Genomic DNA, 26,686 nt, shown 5'->3' with positions numbered 1-26,686 from the left:
GCCCTAAGGATGTGCATTGTGCACCAGGGGCCAGAGAACCTGGTTGCAGGGGCTTCAGAGTACCTGATTGAAAATGGCACAGGGGGTGGTGGGGTCTTGCCGGCTGAGAGCCGGCATGCAGTAGGGGCTGCACTGACAGACCAGCAAGAGGAGCGGCCGGCTCTGTGCACTGCAGGTCTGCCCTGCCTCCAGCCTTGCACACCCACCCTCATTCTGGACCACTGGACACGCACCTCCTCCTCCCCACTCACCGCTGGTGGGCGGGCGGCTGGTGAGCAGGGATCCGGCCAGCAGCAGGACCCGCCCGTACTGATGGGGGGGGCAACAGAAAATACGGGACAGTTTGCCTGTTTTTAAGAAAAATTAGGGACTCCTGCAGGAAGGCTTAATATAGGTCTGTTCCTTTGAAAACTGGACATTTGATCACCCTAAATAAACAGATTCTATAAACCAGGATATCAGAACTGTTAGATAATGTGAATAGCCTAATTTACTTTCATACTAAAAATAAGTTAATCACTGTACAAGGAGTTTGTATGGAAGAGGTACAGTCCAAACCCTGGAGGGATGAAGTAGTCAATAAATAAGGGTGTTTCAACATGAAAAATATAGAAGCTGATTCATATAATGTAAACTAGCTGAAATGTATGGTACATAAAACTAAAAACGTATGTATTTAGGAAAACTGATTTTTGCTCACACCAGATACTGATGTCTGAAAGCTTGAAATATAAGCAGTTATTACTATAAATGAATTATGTTGAGCCTAGCTTTTATTGTTAAATATATCTCTTAATTTTTTTTAATTGGTGCTGCTCAGTTGCCAACATTGTAAATCATCCTTTTTAGAGCAAAACACCACAATCTGCAATGGGTTCAGAAATACTTGAATTTGAAAATATTATTCATAGTGGGAAATACTCCTTGACTTCAGAAATTTGACTGGTCCATAGAGCAAAAGAAATTGAAGAATGTTTGTTAGTAAATAATAAGCCATTCTTCAGCTTTTAAAAAAGTAGATATATTATGTTCAACTTTACTGTAACAATGTACTTTTTGACAAGTAGAAATAGGAGCTGATAAGCCCTTGTATTTTCTAAAACACTAAGGCTTCCTCTTATTGTCCACACTCAGCATATACATGTACATCATTCATACAATTTACTCTTCACTTGTTTTCTGGTAGTGTGCATATTAGAGAAGTTTTATTTATGTATTGGAGGGAATTATAATAAGATAGTGTTAGCAAAATCAGCAGCAGTTGCTTGGGCCTTGCAAGCACTCCTCTTTTTAATGTCCCTTCTCCCCCATATCCACTGCACCCTCTTACAGTGAGTAGATGGCTTCTTAGACGCTGCTTCCCTCATCGTCTCATCAGTCAACCAGCACCTGACTACATTTGGAGTGCTTCTCTAGAGCATAATGTAGTGAAGGGGAAGTCAAGGAGGGCCTGAACTGGCTCCTCTTGGCAGGACCCTAGGATGTAGCAACAGCTCCAACCAGCAGCCTCCCACCCCTGCACCATATACGCTCTTGTCTGTTCAGCTGTTCCCACTGTATCCTCAATAATATGTGTGTGATTATAATGAGATTCGATACTTCTAATTTAATATTTCTCCTCTCAATTCAGATACAATTGAAAAAGAGATAAGAAAAATCTTCAATATTCCAAATGAAAAAGAGACCAGATTGTGGAACAAATACATGAGCAATACATTTGAACCACTGAATAAACCAGACAGTACCATACAGGATGCTGGGTTATACCAGGGACAGGTATTGTGTAATACAATTTTGGTTTTCCTACGTATACATTTTTTTCTTAGATGTAATAAATTTCCCCATTGAAAACTTGGATTGCTGACAGTTATTCCTGTGATCAGTAGATCTTCTTCTCTCTTTTTCAAGGTAGTGATATTTGCCTTCTTCCCTCCCCATACACAGAATTCATGTTCAGAATATAGTGCTTGACTAATTAAATCACCAGATTTTTTTTTAAAATGTGGGGGTTTGTGCAGTAATTAAGCACTCTGTTTGCTCTACCAGAGTTGAGCTTCATCGTGTGAAGGGGAGACATATGAACTTGTACAATTAATGCGTCTTTCCCAATTCAGCATAGGCACATTGAACTAAAGATTTAATGTGTCAGTGTGAGGACTGTTCACCCAGTGATTAACATGGTTTATTTGTAAGCATAGGCAGAGACATCTAGTACAGTTCCAGCTACAGGACTTCCCTCTGCAGTCACAAAGGATTCACCTGTGAGGTGTGAGCTGCGAGCTGCCTCTCTTTATTTCAGTAGGACATTGTCCAAAGTGTCTGGCCTGGTATCCACTAGAAAAGAGAATCTTTACTGACATATGGTGCTGTGCACTGTTTAGCTGCAAGTGTAGTTGGATGGTGTTCAGTCCTGTAGCTATTTAACAATGCCAAGAAACACTAGCCTGTTTCAGCTAGGAACTGAATAACTCTGTCCATCTGAAACTGATCCATATTCTCATTCATACCAATAACAATTTGGATAAAAACTGTCATTAGCTGACAGTGTGTGTGTTTCTCTCACACGCACGCCTCCATAGAGAAACGGAGTTAGTCAAGAGACTTAAAGATCAGTTGAACTAATGGATGTGGTCTAAACCATGTCAATACAGCAAAAAGAAAAACTATTGTATGTAATTGTACTCTCTGCAAGGTTAAATGCTTCTTAAAAGAACTATTCTAGAATTCAGACACATCGATTTTACATAGACCCATTACACTCGGATGCCTTTTATCTGTAATTAAACAAAGAATTAGAATGAATATAGATTTCATTCAAGAATCTTAAAAGTAAATAGGATAAACTAAACCAGAGATTAAGGAGGCAAAGTATATATATGCCTTTGATATTTATATGTAAGGTTAAGATTTTGTCATGGTTATTTTTAGTAAAAGTCAGGGACAGGTCACAAGCAATAAACAAAAATTAATGGAAGCCCGTGACCTGTCCCTGATTTTTTACGAAGAATAACTGACAAAATGGGGATGGGTGGAGGGAATAAGAGTCCAAGCCCTGCTGTGGGATGGGGGAGGTGGGTTCAGCACCTGCTGCAGCTGACCGCTCCGGGGTCCTTCCACTGCCCATGGCAGCTTGGAGCTACATGGGAGCCCCTGTCGCTGACCGCTCCAGCCCCACTGCTCCAGGGCTGAAGTGGAAAATGTCACAGAATCCGTCACCTACGTGACATAATCGTAGCCTTACGTATATGTAGTATACTCACTTTGTCCAATGTATTTGTCTTCACAATATCCCTGTGAGGTTTTTAGATGCCATTATCTCCATTTTATAGATGGGACACTTCCTCTTTTGACAAGAGAGGTGATTAGCAATGTTCAAATAACCAGGTCCAGATTAGTGAGCCATTTGATAGCTTTAGAAGTGACGGGGCAGCAAGAGATTAAGTGCCTTGCCCAAAGTTACATAGGAAGTCTATGGAAGAACAATAGAACCTGGGATTCCTGAGTCCCAGACTGGTACCTTAATCGTTCTTTGTGTCGGTCCTTCAGTCACCAAATCAACAAGCCCATTGAAAGGTGCAGTAGCTTGGAAGAATCTCAGCTAAAGGAAATCTGTTGCTAGATTATAGTTTTTCTCTTTATTCTTTCCTTTTCTGATAGGTACTAGTGATAGAACAAAAAAATGAAGATGGAACATGGCCACGAGGTCCTTCGACTCCTAAGTATGTGATAAAACAAATTGCTGCTTGCTACACTGTGGTTTAATTTCTGTGTGTATTTTATCAAGTCTCTTTTTGGTTTTAAGAAAAAGTTAGTTTTTGAAGGCGGTATGTTATTTTTTTTAAGTTAGTGTGCTAAATGTCTCTGAATATAACATATGCTACTGTGCACTTGTAAAATGTTCTTCAGAAACTGATGTGTAACTGATGTTTTCATATATAGCACAATTTTGTTTACTTCAAACTGATTTACTTAATTGTGTGGTTTATATTATAGAAAAATCTTGCATTTAAGAGTGGTGTAAAACTTGTATTATTTTAGACTTGTGTTTCATTCTTAAAGCACAGTATTTCTAATAGGAGAATCTGTGTAAATGTGGGTTGTATCAATATTTTTCTTACATGAAGGCCGGAAATCCTCTATTTGTCTACAAAGAAATTCATACTGTGTGGAGAATAGTCTTGTGAAGTACTTTCCACATTTTTTTTTCTAGGAGAGTATAATAGTTTTTTTCAATTATCAACCACAGCTTGGCGATGCCAAGCAAGTAGATCTTGTGTCTTGATTGGGAAATTGTAATGTCCATTTTGCAAGGCTGACATATGATAACATGATTAACACAGGACAGAGATCTTAGTTTACAAGCTATGTGTTACTTGTATATGTTAGTCCTTTCTAGAGGCATGATGGCAAAATTTTATCTTAAAATATTCTTTCTAGACAACTGATATTCTAAATCCGAGATTAAAACTGCATATTGCTACATGTGTTCCAATCCAAAGTGCATATGGTAGAATACTGCAGTACAGTACATTCTGTGTTCTGTATTTATCTAGCTGAGCTAGGGTCGTTCACTATTTTGTATTTGATCGTGCATTTAAGGTGATTTTTTTTTTTTTATTGTGTAGAATTTTTCTTACAATGGATTTCTATCTAGAGCTGGCTGAAAATTTTCTGATTGAGTAGTTTTTCCATCAGAAAATGCTGATTTGACACAATTGAAATACTTCTCTGGAACATATTGATTTTCTTCAAAATTTTCCCCCAAATTATTGAAGTGTACTTTGTTTTGACTTTATCATTTTGACTTTTATATAAATGTAATCAAAACAAAGTGATTTGACTTTGTTGGAAATGAAACATTTTGACTTTTCTTTCTGATTTGGGATAAAAGGAAATTTTCTAATGTCATTTTCTTATGAAATGGAAATTCCAATTTTTTTCCAGCTCTACTTACTTTCTTGTTTTAGAATACCAGCTCTATTTTGTCTGATACATTATCAAATTCTTCAGTCTGTGATATGCTACCATAACATATCTGTAACTGACCAGCAAGTTATCTGGCTCCAATATTTCGGACAGATAAGAGGGTGAAAACAAAAGGAATGTAGAAGGCAGTTCTGCCTATGATGCTCTCACCAGGATTCAGGAAATTCCAGATTTCATCTCCAACAGCACTCTAATTTGGTAACAACTTCATGGCACTCTTCTTGTATTAAATCTGTAAAAAAAAAAAAAATGAGAATATGGTATAATTTGGCTTCAGCCTCAAAATCTTCAACCAATGTCCAAACCAAAGAAGTAGGCCATATATTTTATTAATGCATTAAGATAAGTAATGTATTAGCTTCTAATGCAATGGTCTCCACCCTTTTTAAGCCCCAAATCACTTTTTGAATCTAAGGGCAACTCAGGATCTGCCCCGCCCCTTCCCCAGAGCCCTGCCCTGCTTACTCCAATCCCACCACCCCTGGTCGCTCGCTCGCTCTCCACCCTCGCTCACTTTCACCGGGCTGGAGCAGGGGGTTGGGGATTTGGGAGGGGGTGCAGACTCTGGGCTGGGGCCGAGGAGTTTGCAGTGTGAGGGGGGCTCTGGGCTGAACCTGGGGCAGGAGGTTAGGGTGCAGGAGGGGGCTGTGCGCTGGGGCAGTGTGTGGGGGTGCAGGAAGGGGCAGGTGTTGGGGTGCAGGAAGGTGCTGGCTCTGGAAAGGAGCTCAGGGCTGGAGCCTGGGGTGCAGGAGGGAGTATGGGGTGCTGGCTCCAGGAGGCGGCTTAGGGTGTGGCCTCCTGCTGGGCAGCACTTACCTCCAGTGGCTCCCGGTTGGCAGCGGGCACAGCGAGGCTAAGGCAGGCTCCCTGCCCACCCCCCCCCACACCACTCCCAGAAGAGGCCAATGCGCCCCTGCAGCCCATCGGGTGGGGAGGGCGCAGGGGGCACGTGGTCCACCACTGCCCCTCTCTGCAAAGCACCTCCCCCACAGCTCTTCTGGCCGATGGGAGCTGCAGCAATGATGCTTGCAGGCAGCAGCAGCACATGTGGAGGGAGACCCCTGCCTCAGGGCCACAGGGCTGTGCTTCCAGGAGCGGTGTGGGCCCAGGGTAGCCTTAGCGGCAGCCACACTACGCTGCCACCGGAGATCGCAATCGACTGGGTGATCCTGTAGGATTGATCGCGATCGACTGGTTGGTGACCACTGTTCCAATGCATTGAAATCTTATTTTCATTTGTGAAATAACAGGTATGCTAATGATCTTAGTATGTGGTAGATTTTTTTCCACATTACATATTTAACAAAGTACAGTGGCATTGGTGGTGATTGTTCTAGGTGCTTCACATCTGGAAAGCGGGAGTATTGTAGTTTAAGATTGTGGTGGATTTGTAAAGATATTGGAAAACTTGAATCTTGTCTTCCTTTATTATGCTGGTCTCCAGCCAGTTTTATTCCATCACGTTCATTAGCCGCCCTTTCAATCTCTTGATGTACAGGAAATGTCCTATAGTAGAACTGCAAATAGAGAATAATTTTTTCTTTACCTTGACAATTGGTTCTTAAGTGTGTCTTCCAGGAAAGATGCTCTTTGAGTTCCTTATGTTTGTTTTGATATTCTAAGTTCATGTTTATATATAAATCCAATATTGCTTAAGAAAATGTGTAGGAGACTTTTTATGTAATATCATAACTTTATCTCCTCTTTTCATCTGAAAGACTTAAGAGATTCTTCCACATTTTGGTTTATTTTCCAGCTGTCTTTTTATAGGAATTTGTTTGTCTGCCTTGTTAAATTTAATTGTGTATCAGGCTTGAAAAATGTACATGTTCACCAATGGCAAGGATGAAATGAGGCACTCCTACCATGGTAATGAACATAGTGTAACGGCCTATATTCTTTCTCAGGCAAATAGGTGGGAGCTGGCTGCAGAATATAATAGGAGGTTTTCGTTGGTTTAAATATTGCTTATTGGTGTTTTAAACAGATGCAGTGGAACTGAACTGAATTTTTTAAACTTTCCCACTGAACAGCATATTCAGGCTGGTAGTACAGCAGGAGCTGGGAAGAGAGCACAATTACCTTTTCTGTTACCCATGATTTCCCCTCCCCAGTGTGGTACTCTGCCTCCCTCTAGTGATAGCTAGACCACATGTAGAGGTAGGTGAGCCTGTTAAAGCCTTGAGCACACCTTTCAGAAATCAGAGGAGAGGGGCAAATAAATGACCCCTCACAGCAATATGTAGGGAATAAGGAGCTTGGTGTGCTACTAGGGATTTGCATTGGTAATTTCCTCTGGAAGCTCTTACCTTCACTTGCTTCAAAATGAGATTTGGCAGCAAGGGGCATCTCTGCAGAAGAGAGAGAGCCTCAGGGTATTAACCGTTCTGTGGATTACTAGTTGCCTACTGGGGTGGGAGAGATTATTCATGGAGCAACCTAATCCTAACATAGGTCTTCAGTCCCTGTGGTACTTCGGCTATTGCTCACCTACCTCCTTCCATACAGGCAGGCCACCACTTCCTGAAGAATACTCCCTTCAAATCTGGATTCTCGTAGGGCAAATTGGCCCATAAGTAAGGAGAGTATCAGTCATCTGAGTACTTGTGGCATCTTAGAGACTAACAAATTTATTAGAGCATAAGCTTTCGTGAGCTACAGCTTACTTCATCGGATGCATACAGTGGAAAATATAGTGGGGAGATTTTATATACACAGAGAACATGAAACAATGGGTGTTACAATACAGACTGTAACAAGAGTGATCAGAAAAGGTGAGCTATTACCAGCAGGAGAGTGGGGGGTGGAAAAAACCTTTTGGAGTGATGGTCAAGGTGGGCCATTTCCAGCACTTTACAAGAACAGTAGGAGGAGAAATAAACAAGGGGAAATAGTTTTACTTTGTGTAATGACCCATCCACTCCCAGTCTCTATTCAAGCCTAAGTTAATTGTATCCAGTTTGCAAATTAATTCCAATTCAGCAGTCTCTCGTTGGAGTCTGTTTTTGAAGTTTTTTTTGTTGAAGAATTGCCACTTTTAGGTCTGTAATCGAGTGACCAAAGAGACTGAAGTGTTCCCCGACTAGTTTTTGAATGTTATAATTCTTGACGTCTGATTTGTGCCCATTTATTCTTTTACGTAGAGCTTGTCCATTTTGACCAATGTACATGGCAGAGGGGCACTGCTGGCACATGATGGCATATATCAATTGGTAGATGCGCAGGTGAACAAGCCTCTGATAGTGTGGCTGATGTTGTTAGGCCCTATGATGGTGTCCCCTGAATAGATATGTGGGCACAGTTGGCAACGGGCTTTGTTGCAAGGATAGGTTCCTGGGTTAGTGGTTCTGTTGTGTGGTGTGTGGTTGCTGGTGAGTATTTTGCTTCAGGTTGGGGGGCTGTCGTAAGCAAGGACTGGCCTGTCTCCCAAAATCTGTGAGAGTGATGGGTCGTCCTTCAGGGTAGGTTGTAGATCCTTGATGATGTGTTGGAGAGGTTTTAGTTGGGGGCTGAAGGTGATGGCTAGTGGCGTTCTGTTATTTTCTTCGTTGGGTCTGTCCTTTTAGTAGGTAACTTCTGGGTACTCTTCTGGCTCTGTCAGTCTGTTTCTTCATTTCAGCCAGGTGGGTATTGTAGTTGTAAGAATGCTTGATAGAGATCTTGTAGGTGTTTGTCTCTGAGGGGTTGGAGCAAATGCGGTTGTATTGTAGAGCTTGGCTGTAGACAATGGATCGTGTGGTGTGGTCTGGATGAAAGCTGGAGGCATGTAGGTAAGCATAGTGGTCAGTAGGTTTCTGGTATAGGGTGGTGGTTATGTGACCATCACTTATTAGCACCGTAGTGTCCAGGAAGTGGATCTCATGTGTGGACTGGTCCAGGCTGAGGTTGATGGGATGGAAATTGTTGAAATCATGGTGGAATTCCTCAAGGGCTTCTTTTCCATGGGTCCAGATAGAAAGTGCTGGAATTGGCTCACCTTGATTATCACTACAAAAGGTAGTCCGTCCGTCTCTCCCCAACCTCCCCCCTCCCCCGCCCCCTGCTCTCCTGCTGGTAATAGCTCACCTTTTCTGATCACTTTTGTTACAGTCTGTATGGTAACACCCATTGTTTCATGTTTTCTGTGTATATAAAATCTCCCCACTATATTTTCCACTGTATGCATCCAATGAAGTGAGCTGTAGCTCACTAAAGCTTATGCTTTAATAAATTTGTTAGTCTCTAAGGTGCAACAAGCACTCCTTTTCTTTTTACAGATACAGACTAACACGGCTGCTACTCTGAAACCAGTCATCTGAGTGTCTCTTACTTTGCAAATTAACAGGATATTTTGAATTTGCAAATGTAAGATCCCAGAAGAAATAATTATAACGAATTTTACGTAGATTATACATATAAGGAGGGAATCTGGAATATCTGAAACATCACTGTTGAGTAATAGGCACCACAGTGGGACATCAGACATGACAGTACATCTGTTTCTATATAAAACTGTTTCTATATAACCTGTGCTACAAGACATGGAGAGTGAAAATGTAAGGACTAAGGTGTAAAAAGGTCACAAAATACCAAATAACCAATCATCATGAGGCATTTAATTTTTTTTAATAGACTGAATCTCTTAATAGGAATCTATTGAAATTTAGCTGTGCAACATATTAAAATACAATTAGGTAAATATACAGAAAAGATAGTTGTTAGGACCTCCTGCCATCAGGAACTTTACTTTGTTGTAATTTTAGAAGGTTTTCAGTGTTTGGTATTTTCTTGAGGACACCTTAATTTATCAGTAGTAAACATTACATTCTGTAGATCCATTCATTCTGTCAGTAGTTTTCTTTCCAGATTTTCAGATCCGTTTTTGGCATTTAAAATAACATGATTCCATCATTGCTATATCTTGATACGTAGCCAGAAGAAAAAATGTTACACACTTCCTTCTGTCCTTAATCATATCTTAGAAATTGAGAATATATATCTACAAAATTATCATAAAAAAGCCTTTTTTATATTATGCCCCCTCTTCCCCACAATATGCAGATATATTGTTGATTTAAGATTTTTGGGTACTTTATATGCTCAGATGACTAATTTGTCTTGAGTTTTTTTTGAGGATTTAGACATATATGTACAAATAGTCTGAAGTTTTTGCTCCTTTTGTGGATAATACCATAAGCATTTTCTTGTCCCATTTGTATATGATCACTTCTTTTTTACAAAAATATTTTATATATATTTTATATATAGGGCTCAAAGTCTACAGAGTAGCCCTTTTTTGTCAGAATATTGTTACAGCCTTTATTCAGTTCACTTTTTGTCTTCTGAGTTAGTTTTCTATCTGATTTTGAAGCAAAATATTTTTTATAATAAAAAAACTATTTAAAATTTTCATTTTTGCAAAGAAATATATCTTTAAAAAAAAATTTAACATCCTTGGATATGCCAGTTTCTGAGATTTTCTGGTAGAGTAGAATCATGCTTATTTTTTTCTAAACTTATCTGTTGCAGTGAAAGGTGATACATCACCCAGGATGTCCCCTCTCCAGCAAACCTTGTCCTATACAGATAGCTCTGCAAAGTATTTTTGTCTGATCTGTTTGTGTCAATTCAAAGGTTGTTACAATTTTTGAAAGCATGTTTATGTGCCTCTATTCAAGTCCAATGAATGTTTTAAAGGTTATCGTTACAGAATGCTATCGATCTTTGGTTAGAGACCAAATACATTTTTAAACTAGGAGAAGATAAACATCCATTTGTTCTTTTAGTCTAGCATGTTAAAACTCTCTTACTTTTAGACTTCTTCCCACAACTGTTAAAATGTTTTTGAGTTTTCACTTTGTTAAAGTAGTATCTCTTCTGGGGGAGCGGGTTTAAATTACATAAAATAGTGTTGTGACTATTAGCATTTTTATTCTTCAAAGATAATTAATTAAAAGATTTGGTCATTTTTATAAAAGTTTAATTTTTTTCAGTAATAAAATATTTGAAGTATATTGGTCCTTGAAATCAGGAGATGGATTTTTACTTAGATACCCGTATTTAAAGGGACTACATTTTCAAGCTCTTTTAGAAACCTAGCCCCTTCATTCTGAAAATCTGGCTCCAATTGTTGGTGATGAGTACTTTTGAAAATATCACCCAAAGCCTTTTTGGAAGATAAGAAAAAGACTAATTATTAGATCTAATTGAAAACCAGCAAAAAACCCCAACAGACTATTCTGTTTTAAAAATTTTTGGCTAGCTCTAATTGTTTTATCGGTCTTTCATAATTCCTGAGGATATGTTCGTTTTTAAATCCAGAGTGGTTTTTATCTCCAGTATACTCCATACTTCCAGTAGAATATATTCAGATACAGGATCATATTATCTGTGCATACGCGAAACAAGTGAAAGTCTTTTCTAACTTGGATACTCTTGATTTTTTTCCCCCCATTTAATCTGAATTTGAGCCCAGTGGTTCAAGGTCCATAGTAAAGAAAATTAGAGGAAGCGGGCATCCTTGACTTTTGCCCATTCCATCCTAAAACTTGTTGGTTTGTTTGGGCTAGTGTGCATATTTCCTCTAGCCAATGTAGAAAGTTACCTCAAAATGCCATTATCTCTATTGTCTTATAAGACTAATGCAGTTTTGACTGTCAAAAGTTTTAATTGCATCCAGTGATGAGATGATCCAGGAAAGTGCTTCTGACTGAAAGGAATATAATAAGCTAAAGCTTTATAAATATTATTCAGAAGTTATCTACCCTTAAATTCATTTTGATCTCTCTTAATTACTTTGGTATTACTGTTGCCAGTCTCAAGGCTGAAGCCACTTTTAGGACTTTAAATTGTATATTCAGCCAGGAATTTAGAGCATGTTTACCTCCTTCTATCCTTCTTGATGGATTAACTCTTTATCAAACATAGTGAGTGTGACACCTCCCTTTTCTAAAATTTTAAACTTTTGTCAAAATTGTAATTTACAGGAATAGCTCTAGTCAATATTCAAAAGTATTTTCTCCTTTATAAAAATCACTTGCAAAAACGTACAGACAAATTATACATAGTAATTAAGCAGACATTTCAACCATATCCAGGAACTGCTTGCTTTACTTTTCTATCTTTTGATTTTAACCTCCATATTACACTGGGAGTGACTAAATATTCCTCCAAGCTGAAGTGGTTTGTATGGCAGTATAAATCTATTACAATATGTCTGAGACAACATAAGAGTATCAGTTTTCCTTCCTTTACTTATACTACTATAATTAGCTGTGTCAACTTATAGGAATTCACTTAACATCTTGCACAGAATTCCTACAGTAATATCTTAAATAGAACGCTTTTTCACTCTGCATCCCTTGTTTTGAGAGTCAGAATATTGGGAAGCGAATTAATAGTTTTATGCTGTGACCATATAAAACTGCCAAACATTTATTGTTCTAAAATATACCTTGGGAGAATATATCACTAGGGAAATGTCTCACCGAAGGAAATAGACCTTTACTTTTGGCTAACATGCTGGGGATGTTACACTAATGTAAGGCTTCAAACAAAGGTTATCCAGATACCAGTGTATTTAATTTTGTTAACCTTCACTTTCCCCTGCCAGCTCCATACAAAAATCTGAGGCATGTTAAGAGTATGTGTACACAAGAGGCTTTTTTTAACCTCAAGTTAATACCTTTGTGACTTGTCTTTACTAGGAAAAAAGGTGATAATTTTAACACGTTAATTAACATTTTAACTAATAGGTTAAAACTGTATAGCTTTCCTCATATTGGTGTTTGGTGCTTTGTGCTTCTGATGAAGTTCACAGACAGATGCTAGACTGACATCTATGCCCTTGATAAGTTGCCTCTTGCAATTCCCTACCTGTATCTAGTATAAGCTGTTTTCCTCAAAAGTATATGTGCAGATCAATACCTAGTGTGAGTGCTCCCCCTTTTTTTTGGTACCGAATTGAGTTCACTGGGTGCTATAGACTCTTACTTCTGGGGGAATTCTGCGCCATTGGGCAATGCAGAATTTTGCAGAAATTAATGTTGTGTGTGCAGAATTTCCTTTTTTCCCCTCTCAGAAATGGGCTGCAGAGATGTTGGCTGCCACTAGGGGCTGCTGGACCTGGCAGAGCCCAGCTCGCAAATAGAAGACAAGGCCGGGGGAAGGAGGAGGGAACTGGAGGGTTCCCAGCACCTCAATTCCCAGCATGCCCTGAAGGAAGGAGGAGGCAGCAGTGGTATGCAGGAAACTCCATGCAAGCGCGGGACCCAGCATCAGGCTGTTTCTTCCTCTGGATCCCTGCCCTCTGGGGGGATTGGGGGTGTGAGTGTCTGGGCTGAGGGGGAGCGCTGCATCTGGTCTCTGGGAGGAGGGGATGTGAGTGTCTGAGCTGAGGAGGGGCTGGCGGCTGGACTATGGGTGGAGGGGGTGTGAGTGTCTGTTGCTGGGTCAGGCCGTGGCTGGGCTCTGAGGGGTGAGGTGGAGGCGCTGCTGGTTGGGGGAAGGGTTGTGACTGTCTGGGCTCTCATAGCAGTTTCTTTAACTCTCTCTTCTCCTGGGGAAATTTCGTGTCTGTATTGTTACAGACATACTTGCTGACAGGTATTTTGAAATAAATTACCAAAATAATTGAAACTGGTGTGATTATATAGTATTATTTTGACAAATAACATTTGCAGAATTTTGCAGATTTTTAACATCTTGTGCGCAGAATTTTTAATTTTGGGGGGCAGATTTTCCCCCGGTTTATATAGATTTAGTCTGGAATTACAAGATAAGAGGATGTTGCTTTGCCATCTCTCTCTGCCTGTCATGTTTGATAATTCGAGACTCTACCTATTGAATCCTACTGATGTTCTATCTAACTTTAGCAGCCAGAGTTTCAAATGAGGTTCATCTGTGGTTGAAGACCATGGTTTAAAGATAAACACAAAGAAAACGGAAGCCATGCAAATAGGGAATGTGGAAGAAGAGCTATAGTTTGAAGTTTCAAGAGAGAAGCTGAAGCAGGAGAAAGAACTTTGTATACTTGGGAAGTACACTTAGTGCCATCAGAGGGAGATCTGGAGAACTGAAAATAAGAAAACAATGTGCACGGATGACAGTGAAAAAGATGACAGGAATACTGCGGGACAGATAGTTAAGTAACAAACTGAAAGGAAAAGTATATACTGCATTTGTCTGTCCCTGCCTACTCAATGGTTTTGAAATGGTGAGTCTTACGGAGATGGAAAAAAAAAAAGAAGATGCAGGTAGTAGAAAACAATATTCTGAGTAGAATGGCAGGCAAGCAGAGGGTAGATGAGTGTGCATGAAAGAAATTAGGGAGAAGATGAATTGGCTGGAAAGTGCACATTTTGAGGTGGGCTGGACATGTGATAAGAATGAGAGAAGAACAATCAGCAAAGAAAGCATGGAAGGAAGAGTATAGCAAAAAAGGACAGAAGATCGAAGATACAATGGTAAGAGAAGTTTGAAGGTAAAAGGACTGGAACTCCAACACCTATGGATTCGTGCCATGAACAGGAAGACATGGTGAAGAATCCTGGGCACCTCAGACCCCATGTAAATGGGAATAGGAGTCAAGAAGTAAGTTAAGGAATTTTCAACAAATAATAGCACAGGGATGAATATTAGGAAAGTTTGTAAATATTAAGAATACCAGAAAATATTTTAAAATGGATAAAAAAGAAACGGGAACAGTCTGGTGCTCCTGGAGTGTTAGGGGACTAAAACACTAAACATGTAAAAATGGTACTTTCTGCTTTTGAAAAAGCAGAAGGTAGTAGTGGCAATGCTTCAATAAACTAACTCAAAACAAAAGAAGAAATCAAACTTAAAAGGGAATGGGCCTCTCATGTATATGGAATGTCTTATGGTCCCTGAAACAAAGGGTGTTTATACTACTAAGTAAGCAAGTGCAAGGGAATGTGAAAGTATCAAAACCGATCCAGAGGACAGGTGAGTTTTGGTGCAGGGATGTGTAGAGGGTTACAATATGTAACATCTGTGCCCCAAATGAGGATAGCTCATTGGTTAATATTTTAGGAATGATTACAACAGTTCAGAATTAATGGGTAATAGCTGCAGATGACTTTAACTGTTTTCTTCACCTCATGTCAGGTAGATTACCAGTTAGGTGAGAAACGCCCTGTAAAAAAGCTCAAATACTGGAGTCAACATATAAAGAATAGGACATGATAGATATCTGAGGTTCCTACCCTCTAATGGGAAGGACTTCACTTTTACTCTGAAATTGCCAAAATATATAAAAATTAGATCTATCCTAGTATAGCAAAAGTTTTTTACATGAAATTTTCAATGTTAGAATTGCATTAAATCGTATCTCGCACCATGCATCTATCTTCATGAAAATGAAGTCTAATTCAGGAATAAGAGACAGAAGTTTGAGATTTAGTAATATATTGTTAAAAGACAAAGGCTTTATGAATAATATAGAAAACCATATTGATTATTATATTTTAAGATAATTCCTTACAGGAAATATTCCCAGAAACTAGTTGGGGGCGGCCTTTAAAGCAGTAATGAGGGGATGTATTATCTCATGTAATTGTCATGGTGGAAAAAAAGACAAAAGAACAGGTAGACTTAGAGAAATAAATTTACAGTTTGAAGAAGCAATATTATTTGACTGTTAATGCAGATTTGCTTCAAGAGATTGTTTTTTGCCCCCCATCAGTGCTTCTAATGCTTTTTTGTCATCAAAGGTTTTTTTAAAGGGGAAACAAATCTAGCAAATTACAAGCCAGACTGATTTCCTACAGAAAACCCAGAACAACCGTACCCTTTGTTAAGGACAAAAGTGGAATACTCCAAAAAACAAAGGGATTAACACAATAATAACAGAATATTTCAGAAAGATCTATACTAGCAAATATGTAAAAATGGAAGAATTAAGAACTAGTATATTGCAGGGTTTTAAAAGGCCCAGGCTTTCATATAATGAGTAGTAGATGGCCCAACAGCACAATCTCATTACTAAAATCAGAGAAAAGTCCTGCAGCAGATGGATCCACTCTGAATTCTATAAAATGTTTAAAAACACAGGTATCTCCATTGTTAGCTAATGTATTTCAGCCTTCTTGGGTAACAGAGTGCTTAATAAATAACTTCTATCAAACATACAGTTTTGATACCTAAACCATATAAGGATTTATCAGATCCAGCATCATATAGGCTCATCTCTTTAATAAATATAGATAGTAAGATTTAAACTAAACTACTAGCATCCAGATTAGAGACAATAATGCCTAAATTAGTGCACCAAAGCCAAGCTGGCTTTCTAAAAGTAAGAAGCTCCTTAACATAAAAAAACTCCTACCTATGCTACAAGATTCTAGGAGTGGTAATAAAAACAACTGCATTTTTAGCTATGGATGCAGAAGAGACTTTTGACTTAGTAGAATGCCCATTTTTATTTAGAACACTTTGGGGAACACTTTAATCCACTTCTGAAAGTAATCTACAAAAATCCTAAAGCATGTATTTGGGGAAATGTCTCAAAGACTGAGCTGATACTGTTATACAGAGGAATAAGAAAAGGGTGCTTCTTATAACCCTTACTAATTTGGTTTAATTATCAAACCATTAGTGAAAAATATCAGACACTGAAGAAATTCAGAGAATAAGTGTATTAGGAATAGAAAACAAAGTTTCATTTTATGCTAATGACCTTATGCTTTTATACAAGATCTAAATAAAAGTTGGCCGATTATTACAAGAAATAATTGAAGCCTTTCATCTACATCCTGATTCCTGACCAGACTACTCTGAAAAAGAGAGACTGTGCCTCTGCATCAAAATATACTGATAAATTTATAAATGCCCACTGAAGATAGTGGATAATACATTAATGCCTAAGTATCTTATTTTAACACCTAAAGTGGGGAGCTGTTTAAATTAAATATTGAGGCATTCATGAAAATTATTTACAATGACCTAGAAAGGAGGGCATTATTACCTAGTTGCATAGTTGAATTCATATACTTAAAATGAATAACCTGCCATATCCTTTTTCCGTGATTCCCTTTACACCTCCCAAAAAGTCTTCAAGAAATTTTTAAAAGTTATTCAAATACTTGTGAGATCAAATCAGAAACCAAGAATCAAAATGGAATAGCTGGAATGTCCAGTTGAGATGAGAGGCCCGGCACTACCAGACTTGAAGAGAGATTATATGGTAGCACAAATTAGACCAGTATTGGAATGAATTGCTAATAGAGCGAATCCATCATGGATACAGATAGAGCAGAAACTGGTGAAGCTGATTTTGTTATAAAATTGTGTGCTAATTCATATCCCAAAATTCCAGCACCCATGAAATATCACCCGATACTTAAAAGTGCACTTAGCTGTGTGTATGTGAGGCACTTGACCAGACCAAGAAAAGCAGAACTCTGTACTATCAATAATAATAATAAAAAAAAAAGTTGTTTTCAAATCCAGGCTGAATAAGAGTTTTTTTTAGTTGTTGGGGTAAATCTCTTTCTGATTAGTGGAAGAATTTTATTTAGTGATGGACAGCCCTTAAAACAAACACATGTAGCTGCTACACTAGAAATACTGAAATCATTGAGTGGCTTTGATATAGACACTGTAATCCTATACTTATAGGATAGTCACGAAGATTATACATGGAGTATAATAAATTTAATTCCCCCTTCCCTTCTTAGCTTCTCTGTCTTCCAGTTCTTTTGAGACTGCTTTCCCGCACTCCCCCAGAAGACAGAAAGCTAATATGAATGGTTATGTATATGTACTCTGTGTGCGTGCGCGCATGCACTATAAGCCTATGTTTAAATAATTTTGAAAAAGGAAATGTTAATGATTAACAAAATATGTTAAATATACAATATTCTGCTTAATATTGTTCAGTATTGAGACATGTAACTGTGTCAAAACAATGTAACTGTAATGTCTTTTTGTTAAGGACCCAAAATATGAGTGAATAAAATATCCTCTCCTCTGCCGCAAAAAAGCGTAAGCAAGCTGTCCTTGTTCTTATTGTTTTCCCTAGAGATGAGACCAATTGCCAGGCAAAACCCAAAAAGTCAGTAAGCTCTAAATAGCTACTTGGGATAACCTTTTAAAATGATGTCTGAAACAGAATCTATAGGTTCCTTCCCCACTCTGAACTCTAGGATACAGATGTGGGGACCTGCATGAAAACCACCTAAGCTTATTTTTACCAGCTTAGGTTAAAACTTCCCCAAGGTACAAACTATATTTTACCTTTTGCCCTTGGACTTTTTTGCTGCCACCACCAAGCGTCTAACAAATATATAATCGGGAAAGAGCCCGCCTGGAAACGTCTCCCCCCAACTCCCCCAAATCCTCCCCAAACCCTACACCCCATTTCCTGGGGAAGGCTTGATAAAAATCCTCACCAATTTGCATAGGTGAACACAGACCCAAACCTTTGGATCTTAAGAACAATGAAAAAACAATCAGGTTCTTAAAAGAAGAATTTTAATAGAAGAAAAAGTAAAAAGAATCACCTCTGTAAAATCAGGATGGTAAATACCTTACAGGGTAATCAGATTCAAAACATAGAGAATCCCTCTAGGCTAAACCTTAAGTTACAAAAAGACACAAAAACAGGAATATCCATTCCATTCAGTACAGCTTATTTTCTCACCCATTTAAAGAAATCATAATCTAACGCATATCTAGCTAGATTACTTACTAAGTTCTAAGACTCCATTCCTGTTCTGTCCCTGGCAAAAGCATCACACAGACAGAGAGAGAGTTTTTGTTTCTCCCTCCTCCCAGCTTTTGAAAGTATCTTGTCTCCTTATTGGTCATTTTGGTCAGGTGCCAGCGAGGTTATCCTAGCTTCTTAACCCTTTACAGGTGAAAGGGTTTTTCCTCTCGCCAGGAGGGATTTTAAAGGTGTTTACCCTTCCCTTTATATTTATGACAGACACAGAATCTATAAGCTCTAAAATCCTATCCTAAATCATGTTCAGTACTTTTAAGGAGACCAGTGGCTTGCAACAAATTCAGTGAGTTGGGAAGCTCCAGAACTTAATTCAAATTAGAAATAGCTGTTTAGCCAGTTGACTGACCAACGTTCATATGACTTTGAATGCATATTATTTGATCAGACAAAGTCAAATGATAAAATTAAATAGAACACGTTGTTTAAAATGAAAGTAACACTATCCAGTATCCAATTTATTTTAATCATTATTGTCATCTTAAGAATACAGAACTAATCAGTATTTAATATTCAGAGCTACTTTCCAGCTCAAATAATAAACAGATATCACAGACATGAGGCTGATGTAGGTAAGGACAATATGATTTCCTTTCGTTGTTGAAATGAATAGCATTCTCTTTTCTAAAATAAAGATTATAATGCCATCCATTTCACATTGCTCAGTATGTTCTTGAATATATCCATAGTAAATATTTCATTCTGTAACAGCTAAAGTTTCACAATTCAGTTGAGTATGAATAAAGTTTAATGGTTTTCTGTTCTTATATCAGAGAATTGCTGCATTGACTTAAATAGTAAACTACCTTGACTGTTGTCAGATATCTTTTAAGGGAGTTGCTATTATAATGTTTTACAGAAAATGTGAATGTTACTATAGCACATTAAAAGATGCCCTGATTTAAAACCAAAGCAACTTCCTTCTTTTCTTTTTCTCAGTCCCCTACTTATCGCTGCAGGGTCTAAGTGCATATTCTTTAGTCAAACATTTACAAACATATGCCTGAAAACAAGCAGCCAAAATTTGTGTGCCATATTTTCAAATGACTGCACTATGTAGAAAATGCCTTTTGTGTTGGAATCTATATTATAGTTGAGTTTTTGTACCACTGTCATCCTTAACGTATTTTGTCACAGCAAATGTTAGACATGCTTACTATATTTGTTGTTAGACCTGTTTTACCATTCCTACAGGACCTTTTATTTTAAAAAGTGAAAATTAAAAATAAGAATGACCTGTGAACACTCTTATCTGTTACCTTAAGATTGATGTTTTTGTACTTTCCATTGTTTGTTTGATACTCTTTTTGAAAAGTGAAAATGAAATCATTCTCCAGTTATTGTTTTACAGTGTTTATGAAAAAGTAGTTTATGTATTGAATGCTGTAAGTGCCATGACTGCCTTCTGTTTTTCTTAGTACCCAAGCTTATCAGTGTCAGCAAGAATGTATACAGCTCTAAGAATGTTTTAGCTAGCTGCCTGCCTTAGAGCAGTAAGACTGACTTACTAAGGTGTCATATTAAGCTGTCACATTATTTCATAGCAAATGCGTGTTTTTATACAGATATTTAGAATATGGACAACATTTCCCATCTAAATATAAAAACTTTCTGATTGCTACCTTATTTAGAATCAAAATTTACTTATTCTATTTATCTTTGGGGGGAAATGCCTGGTTAATAGTAAAACTGAGTGGGGTTACTTTGACTGTTTGGTAAATATTAGCTGTAACACATTGCTTCTCTTTATTAAAAACAAAATAGTATTTATGTGGTCAAATGTCATACACTACAATTTTTTGTTTGAAAATTTAATTAGAAAATAAACAACTTAATTGTTCCAGCTCACTTTGTCTTTAAGTTCCCTGTAAAATACTTGATCTCAAGAAAATGGAGTGTAAAGAGTTTCACTTTTTTGATTTAACTTGAGCTTAAATGGTCAATGAGAAGATGACTTCATAATATTTTATAACTTTCCTGTACATGTAATCTGTGTATTTATTTATTGCTTTTTATGGTGGTAATGTCAGTTTTCACAATGGAGAGAGGTAAATAGTGGGGTCTCCCAAAGATCTGTACTGAAATCTGTGCTGTTTAACATATTCATAAATTATCTGGAAAAGGGGTGAAGTGGCAAAATGTGAAGAGGATACAAAATTATTCAAAATAGTTAAATCCAAAGCAGCTGTGAATAATTACAAAGGAATCTCACTACACTGGGAGACTGGTGACAAAATGGCAGATAGTATTCAGTGTTGATCAGGGCAGAAAAATGCACATTGGAAAACAATCCAACTGTACATACAAAATGATAGGGTCTAAATTAACTATCACTCAAGAAAGAGATCTTGGCGTTATCATGGATAGTTCTCTGAAAATATCTGCTCAATGTGCTGCAGCAGTCAAAAAAGCGAACAATCTTAGGAACCATTAGGTAAGGGATAGATAATAAAACCAAAAATATTATAATGCTGCTGTATAAATTCATGTTAGGCCCCCACCTTGAATGCTGTGTGCAGTTCTGGTCACCTTATCTCAAAAAAGATGTATTAGAATTGGAAAAGGTACAGAGAAGGGCAATGAAAATGATTAGAGATAAGGTATAGTTTCCATATGAGGAGAGATTAAAAAGACTGGGACTGTTCAGATTAAAAAAGAGATGACTAAGGGAGATATGAGAGAGGTCTGTAAAATCATGAACAGTATGGAGAAAGTGAATAAGGAAGTGTTATTTATCCCTTCACATAACACATGACCAGAGGTTGCCCAATGGAATTAATTGACCGCAGTTTTAAAACAAACATAAGGAAGAACTTCCCGTGGCAACAAGTTCCACGGGTTGACTGTGCATTGTGTGATGTTGTGAAGGCCAAAAGTCTAAGTGGGTTCAAAAAAGAATTGGACCTATCCTCCATGAACTTATCTATCAATGGCTATTAGCCAAGATGGTCAGGGACATAACCCCAGGCTCCAGGTGTCCGTTAGCATTTGACTACAGGAATTTGGTACTGGACAACTCAGAATTGACCTGTTCTGTTCATTCATTCTGACGCCTCTGTCACTGGCTTCTGTCAAACAGGGTTCTGGGCTGGATGGACCATTGGTCGGACCCAGCATGGCTGTTCTTATGGTCCAAGGAAGAGAGGGTGATTTAAATTATAACCTAGGAAGAATACATAATATCAAGTTTCAGAGGGGTAGCCGTGTTAGTCTGGATCTGTAAAAGCGGCAAAGAGTCCTGTGGCACCTTATAGACTAACAGACGTATTGGAGCATAAGCTTTTGTGGGTATTCACCCACAAAAGCTTATGCTCCAATACGTCTGTTAGTCGATAAGGTATAATAATACCAGAAGGCCAAAGGGATTTTCACAATCAAAGTAATTTTCTTTTCCCAGTGGCCAGATCTTATGCTTTTATTGCTTGGAAGCACTAGGATTTAGTTGTTTGTTAAATATTTTTAAATAAGTGTCAAATCTCACATGGAGAGTTCTCGGAACAGAATCTATATCTGCTGTGAGCCATTTTGTTTCTGACAGCACAGAACATGTGAACATGTAATATTTGTTACTTCTTCTGCCTGACTTTTGCATGCCATAGTACTAAACAGTCTTAGGTCACCTGGGAGCCAGTTCAGTCAGTTAGGGTTTTTCCATATTTTTCAGCGTTTTTTGTGTTGGGCCTATATGCTTAACTAAGGAAAAACAGCAAGATTATGCTGTATATTAATTACATGTAATTGTTACAATTCAAGGGGTCTCCTTTATTGAAAACATTCAACAACTCCAAATTTAGAGTTTTTAAAAGGATGCATAGTTTAGATAATGTGCAAAGACTATAATGCTCTGATTTGACTTGGCGTTGAGTATACATGAAATATTTCCTAATGTGTTGCGTCTCCAACAATTTCTGCTAATGTCCATTAGTCATTTAAAAGAGAAGCTCTTAAAAAGTGGTATAATGTTGCTTTTAAGTGGCTGAATTTACACTAATTTGGGAATACTTATATTTTAAAAACATGTATTCTTGTTTTAGTTACAAATGACACTTTCATATCTCATCTCAAGCCATTTTAAAATTTAGAAATTAATAAAGCCTGCAAAAGGTTTAATGTTTCAATTTTTGGAAGAAAAATGCATCTGCTTTATTTTGTTGCCTTCGAAAAGGCTGATAAACTTTTTGGCATTCTTTTTCTGTAGGAGAGTTTTGGCTTACTTTAGTAACTTTTGTGATATGCGGTGCGATATGAAAGTTTGACATGGAATGTTATGAAATAATCCATTTTAATTTTAAGAAGATGCATTTTGAAGCTGGGAACCATTGTCCTGAATATTTAGTGCTCTGCTCATAAGAACTTTATTTTTTCATACTTATTTACATACATTGTTCATCTGTTAGCTTTTTCTTTTTCATGATTAATTTTAATACCTCAGCATTTTTATCTAATTTAACATTTTCATATTTTTAAAGGTCCCCAGGTGCATCCAATTTTTCAACTTTACCAAAGATCTCTCCATCTCTATCAAATAATTATAACAACATCAACAACAGAAAGTAAGCAACATATCTTAAGAACTTTTTTATTTAATTGAAATCTCCCAAATATGATTTGGAAAATGACCTTGTTTTTTCCCTTTTTAAGTTAGGGAATTAGTTTTGTTTTGACAGTGCTCAGGTTGTAATTCCTTTATTATTGGTCAGTACTTCTTAGTGCAGGTGCTATATAAGCATGATATCAAGAAGTGAAACTCTGTTAAAGATGCTTGTGTGACATATATATATTGTTCAACAGATAAGAGACTAAAAAGAATATTGAGCGCCGCAAGAAAGTGTCTTAAGACTTCCTTTAGAGTTTATCATGTGAAATACATTTTTAAAAATGTATTGTTGTAAATGAGAGAAACTAATAAATTAAAGGAAATTTAAAGTGAAGGGAGGCAGTTGTCCGCCGCGCACCCCCCCCCCCCCAAATCTCTGTGGATTGTATTAAGAGTGGACAACAACGCACACTGGTTTGAGACCTTTGCAATATGAAGACATAATGGTCAGGTGAGACTGATTTATAGTCCTTGAGTTAACATTGATAGTCTGTCTACCTACTGTTGTGCCTTGGTGTTAGAAATCTGAGATCATTGTGTGAAAAGGATTGTTGTGTTTCAATATTGTAACAATAGATGCTCAGTGAAAAGACAGACTTTTTATCTGTCTTTAAAATTTATTTGCTTTTGTTAGTTTTACATTTCAAATTTCAACTTCCATACATTTTGTTTAGGAACTGGTATATTTAATATGACAAAATTCTAAAAGAAGAGCTTTCGCTGTCAAGCGGCCGCCTTAGTCTCTAATCCCTTCATTGTAAAGTATGTAGACTGTAAAAAGCCAGGAGTTAAGTGGAAATTTCATTTCACTGCTTACTACAGCCTTACCCAGTAGTAAAACAGCTTGCAAATGCCTGAAGCCAGAAGGCACCTATCTTGAAGACAAACTGAAGAGGCTTATTAAATCTTGCCATTCAGACTTAATTTAAAATATTTTTTCCAAATGTGTGTGCTATGAATAAGTGTTAACTTAAATGTTAACTTAATTTCTTAAAGGTAACATTAAATATTTTATACAACATCTTCCAGTTTAAATTCTGCATTTTTGAGAAGTAATTTTTCATATGGAGTAAAGTGTCACTTGTGCTTCTACTGATTGTGAGTAACCTTATCTCTCACTGTTTAACAGTGAGAGTGCACGTACTTAACTGCAGTCTGTTGTTCTGTGAGTGTGAATATTTGTAGTATTTGCCAAGAAAAAGTTTGCCTTTTATGGGTGTATGTAGAGTACATAATGATGGATCTGAGCTTCAAGTAGAAAAATAATAGCTCCTCCTCCTCCATTGTTTGAAAATCAGGATTATAATACCTAAAGCAACAAACAAACAAACAAGTCACTATTTCCTGTGGGAGATCCCATTTTAAATCCAACTTATGCATTTTCAGTTTCATATCATCACCATAGAAGGGTTGTAGGTTGTATTTTAAAAGACACTTATAGAGCCTGTTTCTAGTGCTTGCAACTTTCTACAACAATTTTCCCCAGGCTGATATTCATATTTGTTTGAAGCCACAATGTGAATTTTGTGGGAACTTTGGGTAAAATTCTGTTCAAGTGTTTAGTTTTCTGAACTTTTCTGAGGCTTTTCATATGGAAAACAAAGTAAAATGAATAACTCAAACTGCTTATTTTAGAACTTCAGACATTCCACGGAATTGGTCCTCAGTGATACACAATAGACATATTTAAAATTTGATTTAGAAATTAGTGTCCCACGTGTTTGAAAATATGGGTACAAACCTTTTTGAGTAACCAGGTATCCATAACTATTTCTGGAGCGCTGTGTATTGAAATAAAAACGGTTTTCTTTTATTAATTTACATGAATGCATATTTATTTCAGTAGGCAATCAGAATATTGCACATATGAAAATATCTGCTCAATGTGCAGCAGCACTCAAAAAAGCTAACAGAATGGGCAATCGGAACATTGCACATTTGCACGACACACATAGTACAGTTCACAAAGAATCAGATTTTCAGTGTGAATTTATTCAGGTTTTTTTTTCCCAAACCAAGTAAACTCCTTGGGGAAAAATACTTATTAATGCAATGATATGGTTAAATTTAATTGAACAGAAATCATAAAGTTAGTTATTTTCACAAAAACAGAAAATATTCCGAAATGTATATATCATAAAAAAAAGCATTTATCAGTATACCCAGTAATATAAAATATATATTTTAAGATCAATTAATTACTAACTGAGCCATATCTGTTACTATCCCGACTTTTGTATCTGTAACATTAATAGTTTTGTAGCTTCAGATGTAAATTGTAATATTTGACTGTACTGTATGTAATTGTATTATACTCTTAAGGGCTGAGATCAGCGTGTGTGCACCTCCCCATTTTCCCTTGCGGCCTCCAAATGTCGTTTTCCCTGAGGAAACTCTCCTTCTGCCTAGTTGTGCAGCTGGCTGCTGCATTTGGAGCAAACACACATTTCAGGGTCTCTTGCACTGCTGTCAGATGCTTTGGAGGACTGTAGAAATTGCAGGATTCTGTGGTGCTTCTGCAGGTCCAAGTACGTATTAGTTGCCCTGGCTCAAAAGAAATCCCCGAAATTTGCTTTGAAGATGGCAGAAGCTAATGAGTAACAAAAAGGGAGAAGAAAATAAACAAGAGACAATCAGTATTGACTGAAACAGTCATGTCATTAGCTTTTGGCACCAAAACTTGACCAACTTACATGGCTAGTCATAATAAACAATTTTAGCTGCAATAAGATTGACCATAGAGGGATGTAATTTACAAGGCAAAAATTCAACATGTGTTAGTCTGTTTTAGAAACCTGTGTAGTTGAGAAAGTGTTCTGATAGATACTAGAGCCTCAATTCTGCAAATATTTAAGCGTGTTTAACTTTTCATAACTTTTCATTTCCATTGAGTAGTCAATAGAAATAATTATGCACATAAGTCTTTGTAGGACCAATGCCTTAATTTGTAAATTAGTGTATTTACCATTAGCCTGAGCTTTAACCATGCAAATGATAGAATATTATACTAAGGATCCCCAGTAGTTAATCTTTGGTATACTTTTCAATTTATTGATCCTCTTGAAATGATAGCATTATAGGAGGATTGTCGTATTATACTCTAGTGGTGATTTTAAAAGGATGGAAATGGCTAAATTTAGGTCTTAATTTTTATAATTTTAAGTTGTAATGTGAAATAGTGAATATATGTTTCATGTGTTGCTTAGTGTCAGGTACTTTTGAAATATGTTCGAGTTCCTTGAAAAATAGGAGTAAGAGAATAGATAACTAGGAGGTGTAGGATATGAAGCTTTTCACTTGTGAGAACTGCTTCAGATCTAGCCAAGAAAGTCCTCTCCAGCTAGTCAATTGTTTCCTATCACTACCTCTTCTCCTTGTGCTGT

At 37.3% G+C, this 26,686-nt stretch overlaps 1 protein-coding gene across 4 annotated transcripts in view; it reads left to right on the top strand.

The window, feature by feature from the left end:
* The window catches only part of USP15 (ubiquitin specific peptidase 15), a 128,651-nt gene that overhangs the window by 51,003 nt on the left and 50,962 nt on the right, over window positions 1-26,686 (top strand). For 2 of the 4 annotated variants that reach the window (XM_074942138.1, XM_074942139.1), the window contains 3 exons: window positions 1,631-1,776; window positions 3,658-3,719; window positions 23,176-23,259. In XM_074942138.1, coding sequence (XP_074798239.1) covers window positions 1,631-1,776; window positions 3,658-3,719; window positions 23,176-23,259 — 292 coding nt within the window. The remainder of the gene's footprint in view (window positions 1-1,630; window positions 1,777-3,657; window positions 3,720-23,175; window positions 23,260-26,686) is intronic. The other 2 variants (XM_074942141.1, XM_074942140.1) reach the window with 1 other exon arrangement.

This window comes from Natator depressus, chromosome 1 (assembly GCF_965152275.1).
Source record: "Natator depressus isolate rNatDep1 chromosome 1, rNatDep2.hap1, whole genome shotgun sequence".
NCBI classification, from domain to species: Eukaryota; Metazoa; Chordata; order Testudines; family Cheloniidae; genus Natator; species Natator depressus.
The sequence above is the reverse complement of the archived record's forward strand: the minus strand, read 5'-3'. Positions and strand labels throughout refer to the sequence as shown.